This window comes from Symphodus melops (assembly GCF_947650265.1).
Source record: "Symphodus melops genome assembly, chromosome: 16".
NCBI classification, from domain to species: domain Eukaryota; kingdom Metazoa; phylum Chordata; class Actinopteri; order Labriformes; family Labridae; genus Symphodus; species Symphodus melops.
The window spans coordinates 23,280,652-23,297,198 of NC_136706.1; the positions used below are offsets into that span (position 1 = coordinate 23,280,652).

General features: G+C 42.0%; 1 protein-coding gene across 1 annotated transcript in view; it reads right to left on the reverse strand.

Moving 5' to 3' along the window:
- LOC306836628 (NACHT, LRR and PYD domains-containing protein 3-like) overlaps positions 1–16,547 on the reverse strand; it is a gene marked incomplete at its 5' end in the record, with an annotated part of 41,995 nt that overhangs the window by 19,691 nt on the left and 5,757 nt on the right. The window contains 3 exons of the mRNA XM_079363804.1: positions 188–361; positions 895–1,068; positions 6,627–6,800. Coding sequence (XP_079219930.1) covers positions 188–361; positions 895–1,068; positions 6,627–6,800 — 522 coding nt within the window. The remainder of the gene's footprint in view (positions 1–187; positions 362–894; positions 1,069–6,626; positions 6,801–16,547) is intronic.

The following is a 16,547-nucleotide window of genomic DNA, read 5'->3' on the forward strand; positions in this document are numbered from 1 at the left end:
AGTTTAATGTGTTTGTTTACACAAAGGACCAACTAGAGACACGAGCTGGAAATTAACAGCTATAAACTCTTTATGCAGCTCATCAGTTTCATGCTTTGTATTGAGACTATGTTCAATCACATTGTCCCTGTTAAATAAATAAATTCAAACATGTGGAGGGTTTACTAAAGAACACTGAGAGACTGACCTCAGACTCTCCAGTCGATAGTTTGGATTCTTCTGAAGATCACGCAGCAACTTCACTCCTGAATCCTGCAGGTTGTTGTATCTCAAGTCCAGTTCTCTGAGATGGGAGGGGTTGGACTTCAGAGCTGAGGCCAGAGAAGAACAGCTGATCTCTGACAAACTGCAGTGCCTCAATCTGAATAAAGAATAAAAGAAGAATCAAAATAATGTGTAATCCAGTCACGTGTTCAGGTTATGATGCGTATCTCAACATCACTTTGTCCATCACTTTGTTTTCTCTAAATGATTAGAGGATCATTTCTGATTGTGTATTCACTAAATCTAAATCCTCCAAATGTCAGCTCAACATTCATCCAGCTGTTCATGTGCACAGATGAAGAACAGGCTGCTGATCTCAGTCAGCTCTGTGATGTTACTACATTTATCAAATCACACATTATTGAATCTCAAGTCTTCATGATTTCACTTCTTAACAGAACCAGAGGAAACCAGAGGCTTCATGTGCACCTTGTTCAACTTTACTTCACAGAGTCACAAAAACATTTTCACATCAAATCTCTAAATTATTCGATAACATCTACAAAAATAATTTAAGATCACAAGATTCAATTTCAGAGAAATACTGAAAACATATGAATCCTGAAATGTACAACAATGGAGGATGTGGATTGAAATGATTCAAATGAATGACACAGTCAGTGATCTTACATCAGAGTCTCCAGTCTGCAGTTTGGACTCTGCAGATAATCACACAGCAGTTTCACTCCTGAATCCTGCAGGTTGTTCTCTCTCAGGTGCAGCTCTCTGAGATGGGAGAGGTTCGACTTCAGAGCTGAGGCCAGAGAAGAACAGCTGATCTCTGACAAACTGCACCAACTCAATCTGAATAAAGAATAAAATAAGTAAATGTAGATGACAGTGAGCTTTATACATGAATGTGTGATGTTGTCCACATGAACACACTGATGTGATCATCATCTGTTCATTCCAACATTGAAGGACTTTATTAGGATGCATTAATACTTTAGTTCTTCCTGATCCTTCTTAGATTCAAACACTCAAAGCTCCTGTGAGTAACTTTCATTACGTGTCTGTTTTGGCGCCCCCCTGTGGACAAAGGAAATGGACTTGGTAAATGGACTTGAGCTTGTATAGCGTTTTTCTAGTCTTCCGACTACTCAAAGCGCTTCTTACACCTACCCATTCACACTGATGGGCTGAGCCCATCCAGTGTCTATCCATTCACGCACATTCATACGCCCCAGATGCAGCAGAGGGAGTTAAGTGTCTTGCCCAAGGACACATCGGACATATTGCTCGGATCGAACCCTCAACCTTCCGATTGAGGGGCGATGACTCTACCAACTGAGCCACAGCCGCCCAGTGAAACCTCTTCTCTCTTTACTGATCTTGTCCTGTACAGTATCCCCTCACTAAAAACTCCTCCTGCTTTCTTTTAACTCTACAAACTACAAGTCAGTGTGAATCTCTTCTGTAGGAAATGTAAAAAAAGTGTATTTCATCAGCAGATCAAACCTCCTCACAGTACGTTTAAATCACAGAGTTTGTTTTGATATAAGATCATAAAAAACATGAACGGTATAAAAGGGAGGATGAATGAGTTCACTCTGGACCAGTGACATCATCACTGACATCATCAGGTCACGTGGCTGCTACAGGTGGAGAAGCTAGCAGCAGGTAGCAATTAGCAGAAGTCCCTGGATAGCTGGTTAGCATCAGATAGCTGACAGACAGCAGAGTGGGGATTTCCACACAGCACTTTAATTCTCCAAGACTTGATATGGAGCACACAGAGCCAGGTCTCTACGGCTCTATATTCACTCATCAAACATGAGCAGTGATATAAAGACGTGACCTGCACCAACTCCTCAATGAGGGTCAGAATCCTCTCACCGTCTCACACACATGAAGATGGATGTCAGAGATCAACAACTCTTTCTATCACACACTCAGAACAGAACAGAGGCTCTACCTGGTGGAGCTGTTTGGTACTACAACAACATTCAGACTGTTACACTCTGACTGATGGAGCACAATGTTGAGTCTGTGAAGACAGAAAACGATCCCATCACAGATTTCATTTCTCTCCTTTGACTCACTCTACAAACTGTTCAGACATTTGGAAGGATCCACATCAACTAAATACATTTTTAAATGTACTTTTAAGAAACAGATCTCTGCTGAACTCTAAAATAGATACAAAACTGAAGACAAAAGACATTTGATCAGGAAGTAGAGCCTGCTGGAGGAAGTGTGGGGATCAGGAAGACAATCATCAGCATATCTTTGACTCTTGTCTTGTGTTGGGAAGGTTTTGGGGATTTGTTCAGGAGAAGATTACAAATATTAATATTTACAGAAACGGCTTCATCCACTTCATATTCTACATGTACTCTCGGGTTGGATGGCGTGCTCTGGTGACCCGTAGGCTCTTACACTGGTACACCTTTATATACAGTAGAAGGTCATTCTTGGTCTGCTTCCTCACTATCTCTGTGTTTTTATCACACAGAAAAGTACTGGACAGTATTCTTTGTGTTCTCAGGACCTTTTCATGCTCTCTGTTCCAAACGCTCAAACAGAAATGAGTAAAAGTGCTTTTGTGTTTTCTGCACCCTCAGCCTGGAATCTGTTACAGAATGGAGTCCTTGAAGGTTTTTAAATCTAAAATGAAAGACCTGGAAGCAGATTCTACAGGATGCACATGGTTTTAGTTTGACTGCTTGAGCTACTGACTCCCAGATTTGACTCAGAGATGGTTCTATCATATTGTTAAATATTGTGTTTTGTAAATTGTCCTTTCTCTCCCTTTGTGTCTGTAACTTTGTGTTTTTGCTGCTGCCTGTCTCGACCAGGTCTCCTGTGAAAAAAGAGGTTCTTCATCTCATGGGACCAACCTGCTTAAATCAAAAATTGAAATAAAAATAAAATAAATAGTTGGATCTGATTCAAGCGCCGCCATGGAATTTTCTTCTTGAGAATTAGCAACTCTCCACCTCGTAAAAGGAGATTTTTCCACGACATGCTCCAGCAGGAATAGAGAAGAAGGGGATAAATACTTGTGCACTGACAGGAGTCATTCTGTTTGAGGTCATGTTTTGTGTTCTGTTTCATTCTGATCATGTTTTCTTTGTGTTACTGACTCTTGTCTTTGTGTTTCAGATCCTCATCTCCACCTTGTGTGTCAAAGCCCCGCCCCTGATTACTCACACCTGTGTCTCGTTGCTCCCTGATTGTCTGAGTTACTTAAGCCCCGTGTTTCCTCCCTCATGTTGCCAGTTCATAGTGTTTCCCTCTTGTACCATGTCCTAGCGTTTTCTTTGTTCCTGATCTCGTGTATGACTCCAGCCTGCTCTTTGTTTCTGACCTCAGCCTGCTCCTCTGGATTTCTTTACATCGCTGACTACCTGTGTACCGAACCTGCTCACAAAACAGGACTGATTATTGAACTCTCCTCCTGGGTCTGTGTTTGCCTCCATACATTACCCGTCCTCGTGTCATACACAATAATACACATAGCTGCATGAAAGTCAATGACAGGTAGCTGATTGGATAATAAATCCAGGGCCGCTGGAAGTTATTTTGAACAGGGGATGCTGTGAAAATCTTTTGTTCCTTTTTGGACAAAAATCCTACAAGTCTATTTAGAATACATTTAGAATATAGACATTTCAATGTTAAACATAAATAGATGAAGATTCACCACGTCATTGTCTTACACTCTTCAGTGAACACAGCCAGAGCCACACACACAATATATGCACTGTTACCTAAACTTTACAATAACACTTTAACAATGCAACAGGTTTGATCAGCTGGCATCAACCTGAGTCACTGCACCTGTCAGACATCACTCTATTAGCTCCAGAATACTTTTACACACAGCACAAAGAAATCACCTCAGACAATCTAAGCACGTTATTGAATAGCTCTCCACATCCATAACACAAACACACACACAAAATAACACTTTACTTCATCTCCAACCTTTTCACGCAAACCACAAGGAAATAATCTCCAAATATTTACACGTTATTAAACAGTTCTCTAAATCCATTACACACAGAACACATGATCAAAGTAACACTCTCCATCTCCACCACCTTGCAATAATACTACAGGGTAACGTTAAACAGCAGAGATATGAAAGTGATCTTACTTTGAGCTGCAGACAGGCTGACCTGCTTACAGGTGTCCACATGTCCAGATGTCTGTAATGAGGGGACGGATGTCCAGGGAGTTCATGATGTGTGTGTGGGCATGCATCACTTAAACGTTTGTGGGTATTTTCTGGGTCTTGGTGCTGCATAGCCATGTCTTCAAAAGACGTAAGGCTGAGAATGTGCGCTCACATGAGGCCACAGAGACGTGAAGGCAGAGACGTAACTCAATCAGTGTTTCTGTCTCTGAAAACATGGCTCTTGTTTGTTACTGGAGCTTTGTCCAACATGATGCTACATCTTGAACTGTGACTCGTAGACAGAGCATGGAGTGAACGGAGAACCTTTTTACTTCACTCGACCTCTGCAACCTCGAGCCTGCCTGACGTTGACAACGTAACTTAAACTTGTGTTAATTATGCCTACAAATAATTAAAACAAAAACAAAAATACATGTAATAGCCTATGTGTGTTAAAACCTTTTCCTGGAGGATTCATCAGGAATTTATAAATTGAGCAAAAATATTTTTAATACATTTTTCAAAAATATCCCCCTCGCCACTAGGGGGTGCTGCAGCACCCCCACTTCCCACGGCCATGGATGAATCTGCATCTATTAATGCATGGAAGGTAACAGCTGAAGAAATCCAAGAAAAGTAAAGACTCACATTTAGACTAAGAAACAGAGAAGATGACTTCATGAGTAACTGGAGTAAATGAGTAAAGGAAACGATGGAGTGGAATAATAACATGTATATACATTTAATTAAATTAAGAGAGGACTGAAGGACCCCCCCATCCTATTTTTTGTAGTCATTAATCTTAATTTAATGATCTTTTTCTCTGTGTAACATATCCTCGGTTCTTTCTTATAATTTCTTGTCTTGTATGTTTAAACAAAGATTTATAAATGTGCCTGGATGAACAAAATATGTGATGAAATTCATTTAAATACTACAGTCAGTGACCTTACATCAGAGTCACCAGTCTGCAGTTTGGACTCTGCAGTCCCTCACACAGCAGCTTCACTCCTGAATCCTGCAGGTTGTTGTTCTTACTCAGGTCCAGCTCTCTGAGATGGGAGGGGTTGGACTTCAGAGCTGAGGCCAGAGAAGAACAGCTGATCTCTGACATACTGCAGCCCCTCAATCTGAATAAAGAATAAAGGAGTAAACTTAGATGACAGTGAGCTTAAACTGCTTAAATAAAAGCTTCAATAAAAATAAAATAAATAGTTGGTATCGCTCCAGCAGGAATAGAGAAAAAAGGGAAAAATACTTGTACACAATAATACACATAGCTGCATGAAAGCAAATGACAGGGAGCTGATTGGACGATAAATCTCCATCTATTAATGCATGGAAGGTAACAGCTGAAGAAGTTAAAGAAATGTAAAGAATCACGTTTAGACTAAGAAACAGAGAAGATGACTTCATGAGTAACTGGAGTAAATGAGTAAAGGAAACAATGGAGTGGAATAATAACATGAATGTGTAATCGAGTTTTTATTGTGTTGTTCCACTTGCATGTCGGACTTGTTTATTTTTATCATTGGCTCAATGGCGCCCTCTCTCAGGTTGAGTATATATACACAATGGTAACTGAGTGCTGCATCATTCTCTGAGAGACGTGCCGGGGTAAGTTGCAGTGCGCAGCGCAATATACAAATATTGTATATTAATGTCTGTATTAGCACTTCTCGTTATATAAATACACTGTGATGTGTATGTATATTATTTTATTAGATTATTGTTTGTATTTTCTGTGAGATAACATGTTACCATGACAACATTGTACACGAATGACTTAGCTAACTCGCCTTGTGTTGAATTTGTTTTGTAGTGTGCTGCCTGTGGTCGATTTTACACGAGCCAAATGAATGACCAGCATTTACTCTGTTCCCGTTCAGACGTGCCGTGACAATAAACTGCAGCGCGAAAAGACCAGCAAGCCTCCCGCTCTTTACTCTACACACAACGCAGAGTCGAAGGGTTAACTGAACCCGCCAGCTGCTGTGAAGGGCAGATGTGCCCGGTTACATATATAGATAGAATTAAATTAAGAGAGGACTGAAGGACCCCCCCATTCTATCTATTTTCATTCTTAATCTGAATTTAATTATATTTTTCTCTTCATAACATATCCTCTGTTCTTTATTATTATTTTTTGTATTGTACGTTTAAAAAAAGATTTATTAATGTGCCTGGATGAAAAAATATGTGATGAAATTCATATAAATATTACAGTCAATGATCTGACCTCAGAGTCTCCAGTCTGCAGTTTGGACTCTGCAGATAATCACACAGCAGCTTCACTCCTGAATCCTGCAGTTTGTTGTAGTTCAGGTCCAGCTCTCTGAGATGGGAGGGGTTGGACTTCAGAGCTGAGGCCAGAGAAGAACAGCTGATCTCTGACAAACTGCAGTAACTCAATCTGAATAAAGAATAAAAGAAGAATAAAAATAATGTGTAATCCAGTCACATGTGTTCAGGTTGTGATGAGTATCTCAACATCACTTTGTCCTGATGAATCAAGTTTTCTCTAAATGATTAGAGGATCATTTCTGATTGTGTATTCACTAAATCTAAATCCTCCAAATGTCAGCTCAACATTCATCCAGCTGTTCATGTGCACAGATGAAGAACAGGCTGCTGATCTCAGTCAGCTCTGTGATGTTACTACATTTATCAAATCACACATTATTCAATCACAAGTCTTCATGATTTCACTTCTTAACAGAACCAGAGGAAACCAGAGGCTTCATGTGCACCTTGTTCAACTTTACTTCACAGAGTCACAAAAACATTTTCACATTAAATCTCTAAATTACTCAACAACTTGGAAAACTAAAAATCTCCAAAATAATTTAAGATCACAAGATTCAAATTCAGACAAAAACTGAAAACATATAAATCCTGAAATGTGCAACAATGGAGGATGTGGATTAAAATGATCCAAATGAATGACACAGTCAGTGATCTGACCTCAGAGTCTCCAGTCTGCAGTTTGGACCCTGCAGTCCCTCACACAGCAGCTTCACTCCTGAATCCTGCAGGTTGTTGTTGTGACTCAGCTCCAGCTCTCTGAGATGGGAGGGGTTGGACTTCAGAGCTGAGGCCAGAGAAGAACAGCTGATCTCTGACAACCTGCAGCCCCTCAATCTGAATAAAGAATAAAAGAAGTAAATGTAGATGACAGTGAGCTTTATACATGAATGTGTGATGGTGTCCACATGAACACACTGATGTGATCATCATCTGTTCATTCCAACATTGAAGGACTTTATTAGGATTCATTAATACTTTAGTTCTTCATGATCCTTCTTAGATTCAAACACTCAAAGCTCCTGTGAGGAACTTTCATTATGTGTCTGTTTTGGCGCCCCCCTGTGGACAAAGTGAAACCTCTTCTCTCTTTACTGATCTTGTCCTGTACAGTATTCCCTCACTAAAAAACTCCTCCTGCTTTCTTTGAACTCTACAAACTACAAGTCAGTGTGAATCTCTTCTGTAGGAAATGTAAAGAAAGGCTTTTCCAGACAGCGTCCTGTGATTCTCCTCATGTGACAGCTGGAAACAGGCAGACTTTCAAAAGGACTGTATGATAGATAGATAGATAGATAGATAGATAGATAGATAGATAGATAGATAGATAGATAGATAGATAGATAGATAGATAGATAGATAGATAGATAGATAGATAGATAGATAGATAGATAGATAGATAGATAGATAGATAGATAGATAGATAGATAGATAGATAGATAGATACTTTATTGATCGCGAGGGAAATTCAGGGCATCCAGTAGCAGTATACAGGCAGGCAGGACACAAGACATTGGTTACAATACAAGACATTGGTTACAATACACACCCGCTGTACCCCCTCCCCTCTCTATACAATAATCCCCCAAACAAGATTTAGCAGCCCCTATGTGACTAAGAGTAAAGGTTAAACCTGTGCAGTTGGCATCAGCATTAGACTTAAAACTTATATAGCATAATGTACCTAACCTGTGAGGAGAGAGAATCATGTGTGCTGTTTAAAAGAGACCTGTAGACAGTTAAAGGGCCTTGGAAACAAAGGCTGACCTTCTAGAAACTAGAGGTCTTTGAGCTTATGCCAGAGGTGTGAGTACAGTCGTTAAACAGTCAATGCAGGAGTGCATTAACATTCGCATTAAGCATTAGCATTAAGTGTCCAAAACAATAAGGTGAAACCAGGAGTGATTTGGGTGATTATCATTAAGTACCCAACTATTGAGGAGCAGATTAGCATTAAGTGTTGAAGACAATAGAGTGAAACTTGACCTAATTAGGGTGATCATGTCAACCATTACAGATGTAGCATAACACAACAGTAGGATGAAACCAGACATGATTAGGGTGATTATCTTAAAGTGACCTGTGCTAAGTAAGGTGACTATCAATATGCATTAAAGTGTCCAACTGGAGGCTGACTCTGAGGTCAGCAGTGCAGATGAGGAGTGAGAAAAAAAGTGAAAAAAAGAGTCCAGGGTTCACCGTGTGCTTCTTCCCTGCTGTGACAGTGAAGTGTTGTACAGTCTTATGGCCTATAGGGGGACAGAAAAGAGTTCTTGAGACTGTCCGTGGAGCACGACTGTGACTGCAGTCTGTCACTGAACATGCTCCTCTGGCCGGTGAAGGTGCTGTGCAGAGGGTGGTGTGTGTTGTCCATGATGGAGAGCATTTTGTCCAGAGACCTCCTCTCTACCACTGTCACCAGTGAGTCCAGCTCTGTACCCACCACAGAGCCGGCCCTCCTCACCAGTCTGTCCATGCGTGCTGCGTCCCTCTTCTTGCAGCTTCCTCCCCAGCACACCACGGCGTAGAAGAGGACGCTGGACACCACAGACTGGTAGAACATCTGCAGCAGCTTTTTGCAGATGTTGAAGGACCCCAGCCTTCTCAGGAAGTGCAGACGACTCTGTCCCTTCCTGCAGGTAGTGTCCATGTTAGGCAACCAGTCCAGCTTGTCATCCAGCTGCAGCCCCAGGTACCCGTAGGTCCTGACCACCTCCACGTCGACCCCCCCGATGGAAACAGGTTCTAGATGTGGTTTGTTCCTTCGGAAGTCCACCACCATCTCCTTGGTCTTAGAGGTGTTTAGCTGCAGATGGTTGTTACTGCACCACGTCACAAAGTCATCGATCAGGCTCCTGTACTCCTCCTCCTCCTGTCCATCCCTGACACAAGCAACTATCGCAGTGTCGTCCGAGTATTTCTGCATGTGGCAGAGCTCAGAGTTATACTGGAAGTCAGAGGTGTACAGGGTGAACAGGACGGGGCAGAGCACAGTCCCCTGTGGTGCACCGGTGCTGCTGACCACAGTGTCAGATGTGCAGTGTAGAGGGGTGCTGGGGAGACAGGCACTGGCTGCAGCGACGGGGCTGTCGAACCTGTTAAAAAACAAGTTGAGCTGGTTTGCTCTCTCAGGGTCCCCGTCTTCTGCGTTGTTGTTTTTCTTCTTGCAGCCTGTGATGGTTTTCATGCCCTCCCAGACCTCCCTCATGTTGCTCTGCTGCAGCTTCTGTTCTACCTTCCTTCTGTACTCCTCCTTTGCCTCTCGGAGTCTGACCTTGAGTTCCCCCTGCACACGCTTCAGCTCTGCCTGGTCTCCCTCCTTGAATGCCCTTTTCTTCCTGTTAAGGATCTCCTTGACATCGCTGGTGATCCAGGGCTTGTTATTCGGGAAGCAGCGCACAGTTTTAGTGGGAACCACAACGTCCATACAGAAGTTCATGTTGTCAGTTGTGCAGTGTGTGACCCCCTCAATGTCATCACCATGGGTCTCTTGCAGAGCACTCCAGTCAGTTGTCTCAAAACAGTCTCTGAGAGCCTCCTCTGCCTCAGGAGACCACTTTCTGAAGGTGCGTGTTGTTACCGGTTGTCTCTGGATCTTTGTCTTGTACTGTGGCTTTAGTAGGACCAGGTTGTGATCAGACTTACCCAGTGGTGGGAAGGGGGTGGCAGTGTAGGCGTCCTTCACGTTTGCATACAGGAGGTCTATTGTCCTGTTCTTCCTGGTGGGACAGCTTACAAACTGGTGAAAGTCCGGTAGTGTGGAGTTCAATGTAACATGGTTAAAGTCCCCTGAGATGGCGATGAAAGCATCCGGGTGCAGCGTTTGTAATCTCGCGATGTTAGAGTGGATGACGTCACACGCAGTCTCGGGGTGTGCACGGGGTGGGACGTAAACAGCAACCATGATCGCGTGAGAGAACTCCCTGGGCATGTAGTAAGGACGGAGACCTACCGCCAGCAGCTCGATGTCTTTGCTGCACGTTGCCTCCTTCACCGTGATATGTCCATGGTGGCACCATCTGTTGTTAATAAACAGCGCGAGTCCTCCTCCTTTCCGTTTTCCGCTGCATTTCGTGTCTCTGTCCGCTCTCACTGTAGTAAAGCCCGGTATATCCACGTTAGCGTCCGGGGTGTTTTGAGTCAGCCAGGTTTCTGTGAGGCACATTAAACTGCACTCTCTAAATGTCCGGTTGTTCCTCACGAGAGCAGCCAGCTCGTCTGTCTTGTTGGTTAGACAGTTTACGTTCCCCATAACTATCACCGGAACCGAGGGCTTGTACCTCCATCGTTTAGCCGCTAGCTTAGCCTTTAGCAGAGCCCCAGCTCGACAGCCTCTGTACCTCCGCTTCAGCTCCTCTGGTATCGGATGAACGATGCCGGCTTGTCCCGCTGACCGGAGTGAGAGCAGCGTCTCCCTTGAATAAGAAAGTTTTCCGCTGCTATTTCCGCGAAAACACGAAAAAGTATCCATAGGATACATAAAGTTATACACTGAAAGTGTACTATAAAAACTATAAAACTATAAAAGTAGAAGTTGGCACAGAGCCAAGACAAACGAATAACATATCACGACGAGTACGACAGGGACGAAGCTACTGAATATGCAGCCACTCACGTCGGCGCACAGGTGAGAAGGATACACAGGATGTATAATGTTGGTGGTCTCATTGACTTTAGACAATCATCAAGAGAAATCCAGATTACTTTGAATGTGTTTCATCAGCAGATCAAACCTCCTCACAGTGCGTTTAAATCACAGAGTTTGTTTTGATATAAGATCATAAAAAACATGAACGGTATGAAAGAGAGGATGAATGAGTTCACTCTGGACCAGTGACATCATCACTGACATCATCAGGTCACGTGGCTGCTACAGGTGGAGAAGCTAGCAGCAGGTAGCATTTAGCATAAGTCCCTGGATAGCTGGTTAGCATCAGATAGCTGACAGACAGCAGAGTGGGGATTTCCACACGGCACTTTAATTCTCCAAGACTTGATATGGAGCACACAGAGCCAGGTCTCTACGGCTCTATATTCACTCATCAAACATGAGCAGTGATATAAAGACGGGACCTGCACCAACTCCTCACTGAGGGTCAGAGTCCTCTCACCGTCTCACACACATGAAGATGGATGTCAGAGATCAACAACTCTTTCTATCACACACTCAGAACAGAACAGAGGCTCCACCTGGTGGAGCTGTTTGGTACTTGATAGTACGTATTTTCATGGATTCATTCATCTTAATAAATTTGTGGATATATCTGTTAATTGTGTCAACCATGTGAGAGTAATTCTTTTAGGTTTGTGAAGATGTGCTCAATTAGTGGGTGATAGCAGCTGGTGATTTTGTGGAAAAGCTGATTTTATGGACATGCGTTGTTTTGGAAGAAGTATCGATACAGAAATACAGAGTCATTTATTGCTACTTGCAGATTGAATCGAAGTTGACCGTGAAAAAGCCATGTTAGATATTATAGAGTTGGCTGAAATAACACATGACGATGAAGAAATGACTGACTAGGCCTGATTTGTGTTGATGGTTGTTTGTCATTTGTCTTGTCTTGTTTTTTTTGTCTAAAAGTCTCGAGCAATTACAATTTTGTTTTTGCGTTGTCCAGAAAACTATATTTCTCTGATCACCTTTTAGAAATGCATCAAACATTGTGAAGAAAATGTTCAACAGACGTGTTTCATCTTACGATTTATACACTCTTACCCTTTCAGCTATTTGATGTGTGTGAATGGAACTACTAACAATATTGTTCAATTATTCAAACAATTATTAAAAATTAAAAAAAAGGAAAATTAAAAACTTTTAACAATAGAAAATGCCTAACCATAACAAAGTGATAAGAAGGTACCACATTTCTCACTTAACAAATAAATCTGTTATCCAGAAAAAATGTGGAACTTTATTTGACTTATTTCACAGCATGGACTGATTATTATTAAGATTATTTTGACAAGCACAAACTAAACTTTGTCCACAATAATTTAATTGATAACAATTCAGTTTTTGATCTTTTGTGCTATGCAGATTACATGTTATCTGTATTCTACAGCATGGGATTTCATGTATGTTCAATGACCTTGTAACACCAACAACAGCTTGTAATGTATGACCTAGAGTAAAAGGCAGATACCTTTAATATCAATGTTTCTCAGTATCTGTAGTCAAAGCCTGAAGTATGGAATGTGTTATTGCATGGTCAGAAATGAAAGAAAGGTTTTTGAATCTTTTAAAAAGATTGAAACTTGTTTTCATTGAGTAAATGTGTGAAGTACTTATTATTTTTTTCTTAAATGTGCCTGGATGAATAAAATATGTGTTGAAATTCATATAAATATTACAGTCAGTGATCTGACCTCAGAGTCTCCAGTCTGCAGTTTGGACTCTGCAGTCCCTCACACAGCAGCTTCACTCCTGAATCCTGCAGGTTGTTGTCACTCAGGTCCAGCTCTCTGAGATGGGAGGGGTTGGACTTCAGAGCTGAGGCCACGACGTCACAGTGAGTCTTTGAGAGTTCACAGTAAGAAAGTCTGTAGTGACACATAAAATAGAGAAACATGACTTATCAAAGAAGAGTTTGATATTCACGTCTCACATCTGATGATTAAACAGTTTGTCCTGTTTGGTCTTAACTTTACACATCAGTGGAATCTGTCACTGACACAAAAAGTCTCATCACTGGTTTTCAAACCTGCAAATTCTTCACCTGTCAATAATTCACTAAATGTTACTGATGAATAGAAACTAATGGAGTTTTATTTCATGTCTATGGTGTAAAATCCCCCCTCCTTCTCTCACTCTCCTCTACCTGGCTTTATGTTTCCTGGATGGGCGGAGCTTCAGAGCTGATAAAGGCAGCCAGCTCACCTGCTGTGAACTGTTTGGGAACAATGGAGCTGACTGCATGTGAATGTCTCATCAATCCTGATAGTTTGGACTGTGAGCTTAAGATGGAAGTTTACTTTGTTGAAGTCCAATAAGTAGCAGTGAATGAGTTCATTTATTTATCTACTGATTTACTTTGGTTGTGGTTTAGTCATATCTTTAAATCTGTAGTATGTTTTAATTGAAGTAATAAAATTACTGATTTGTAACTTGGATTATGACGTGACGATTGATGACATATGTTACTCTTTGCGCCGACGTATGGTGACGTTGCAAGAGCTCTCCTATGTATGTCGTATTGTTTGTTCATTGTGTTCAATTTTTCCCTTTCTGAGACACTTGCTGCTGTTGGATATCAAGGCGAGAGACTGCTCCGTCTTCTGCCCGACGAAGACGTTGCTTGACAGCGACACCGGCTTTCCTACAGCAGGGTTTTTCTTCTTTCCGATCGGACTGTCAGAAAGAACACACCGGCAAAAGGAAAGGTGGAGGTGTGTGCCTCCTTATTAATGAAAGTTGGTGCAAGGATGCTGTAATTATGAACAAAACCTGCACCACTAACCTTGAATGCCTGGTCATCAAATGTCGCCCCTTTTATCTTCCTCGAGAGATTGCAACTGTTTTTTTACTGGCTGTGTACATTCATCCACGGGCTAACGCCCCAGCCGCACTTAACAAGTTGGTGGATATAATTCATAAATATGAAAGCTCACACTCTGACGCAGTGATTATTGCAGCTGGAGATTGTAATCACTGTCCTCTTAAATCAGTCCTTCCCTGTTACTATCAGCATGTAAAACACCCTACAAGAGGAAAGAAAACTTTACACCATTGTTACAGCAACATAAAGGCAGCTGACCGGTCTTGTCCAAGACCGTCTTTCTGTAAGTCCGATCATCTGTCTATTCTTCTCTTATCCATATATGTACAGAAGAACAGATTAGTCAAACCAACTGTACGCTCTATCCAATGCTGGTCTAAAGATGCTGACTCTCAACTGCAAGGGTGTTTTGATGTTAAAGACTGGTCTGTTTTTAAATCTGATGACCTGGAAGAATACTGTGATGCGGGCACTGGATATATTGACTTTTGTACAGAACTATGTATCCCACGTAAGGTTGCTAAGCAACACTTCAACCAAAAACCGTGGATCAATAACAACGTCAGACTCAAACTCAAGGCCCGTGCCAATGCTTTTAAATCTGGTGATGTCACTAGCTATCAGCTGGCCAGATACTCACTTGAGTGGTCAACTAAAGCAGGTAAGCGCTCCTACGGTGAGCAGATTGAGGGTCACATCTCTGGTAACGACCCCGTCAAATGTGGCAGGGTCTGAATACCATTACTTCTTACAAACCTAAAAGCCATGTCACTGCAGCTCAAGATCGCTCGCTTTGATGCTGCAAACACTGAGGCTGCTGAATTCATCCCCTCCGATTCTAGTGACCAGAGAGGGCTGTCTGTGTCACTTCAGCAAGTCCAAACTACTTTGTCCAGGACCAAGCCAAAAAAAGCTGCCGGTCCCGTATATCCCTCCACGTGTCGCCAGATTCTGCTCTGCGCTGCTTGCCCCTGTTCTCACAGACTTGTTTAACATGTCGCTGGAACACTGCACTGCTCCTAGGTGTTTCAAGGAATCAACCATTATACCTGAAGCTAAGAAGTCAGAGGTGACCTGTCACAATGACTACAGACCTATTGCACTCACCTCAGTGCTAATGAAATGTCTGGGGCGGCCTGTGCTTGACTACATTAACAGATTCCCAGCTCCTTGGATCCCCTGCAGTTCGCTTATAGGAAAAAATTCATCTGTTAATGATGCTATATCTGTGGCCCTGAACACTGTGTATGAACACTACAAGGGTAAATCCTATGTCAGGATGCTTTTTATAGACTATAATTCTGTTTTTAACACTACTATCCCTTCAAACCTAATAGGCAAACTGCAGAGCCTTGGTCTGTGTGATGCTATCTGTGAATGGATTTTTAGTTTCTTGTCTCTGAGACCTCAAAGAGTTCGTATCAGAGATTGTCTACCTGATGAAATTGTCTTCAGGACTGGGTCACCGCAATGCTGTGTTTTAAGCCCATTGCATTTCTCACTGTGTACCTATGACTGTGCTGCTTTGCATCATGATAATGTCATTGTTAAATATGCTGATGACACTACTGTTATAGGACTCATCAACTCAAATAACAAATCGCACTACAGATCAGAGGTTCCAAAAATGAGTCAGATGGAGTGAAGCAAACCATCTAATCCTGAATAACTCAAAAACGAAGGTGTTAGTCATTGATTTTAAACGGGGAAATCTACCCCATTCTCCCATTTTCATAAATGGCGAGCCAGTTGAGATGGTGAGGAGTTTTAAATTTCTTGGTGTCACTATCTCAGATGACCTCAGCTGGCACTTAAACACCAGTAACATCATTGAAAGGTCTCAACAGCGTCTTTTCTTCACTTTAAACAAACATCCTGCTTAGCTTTTACAACAGTGTTATTGAAAGCTTCCTCACCAGCTCGCTCACTGTCTGGTTTGGGAATCTCACTGTGCAGGAGAAAATCCTGAAACAAAGTTGTTCATCGTGCAGACAGGATGATTGGTGTCAGCCTGCCATGTCGAGAAGATATTTACAATGATAGAATCATGTCACGCTCCCTCAGCATCACCAAGGACCCCTCAGGTCATCTTGCTTTTGTGCTCCTCTTCCCTCAGGCAGTCAGTATCGCTCAATTAAATGCACTTCATCCCATCATGCTAACAGCTTCTTTCCATGCGCTGTACGCAGCCTGAGCAAACACGTTTGATCAAAGTGTATGTTTCTCATGTGGCTCTACTGTCTCTGTTATTTTCCTTATTTTCATTGTTTGTTTTTGAAACTTTTTCTCTTATCTCCTTGTGTAGTTGTACCGTTTTAACTCTTGCACATCCTTTCCAATGTGTTTTTTTTTTTTTA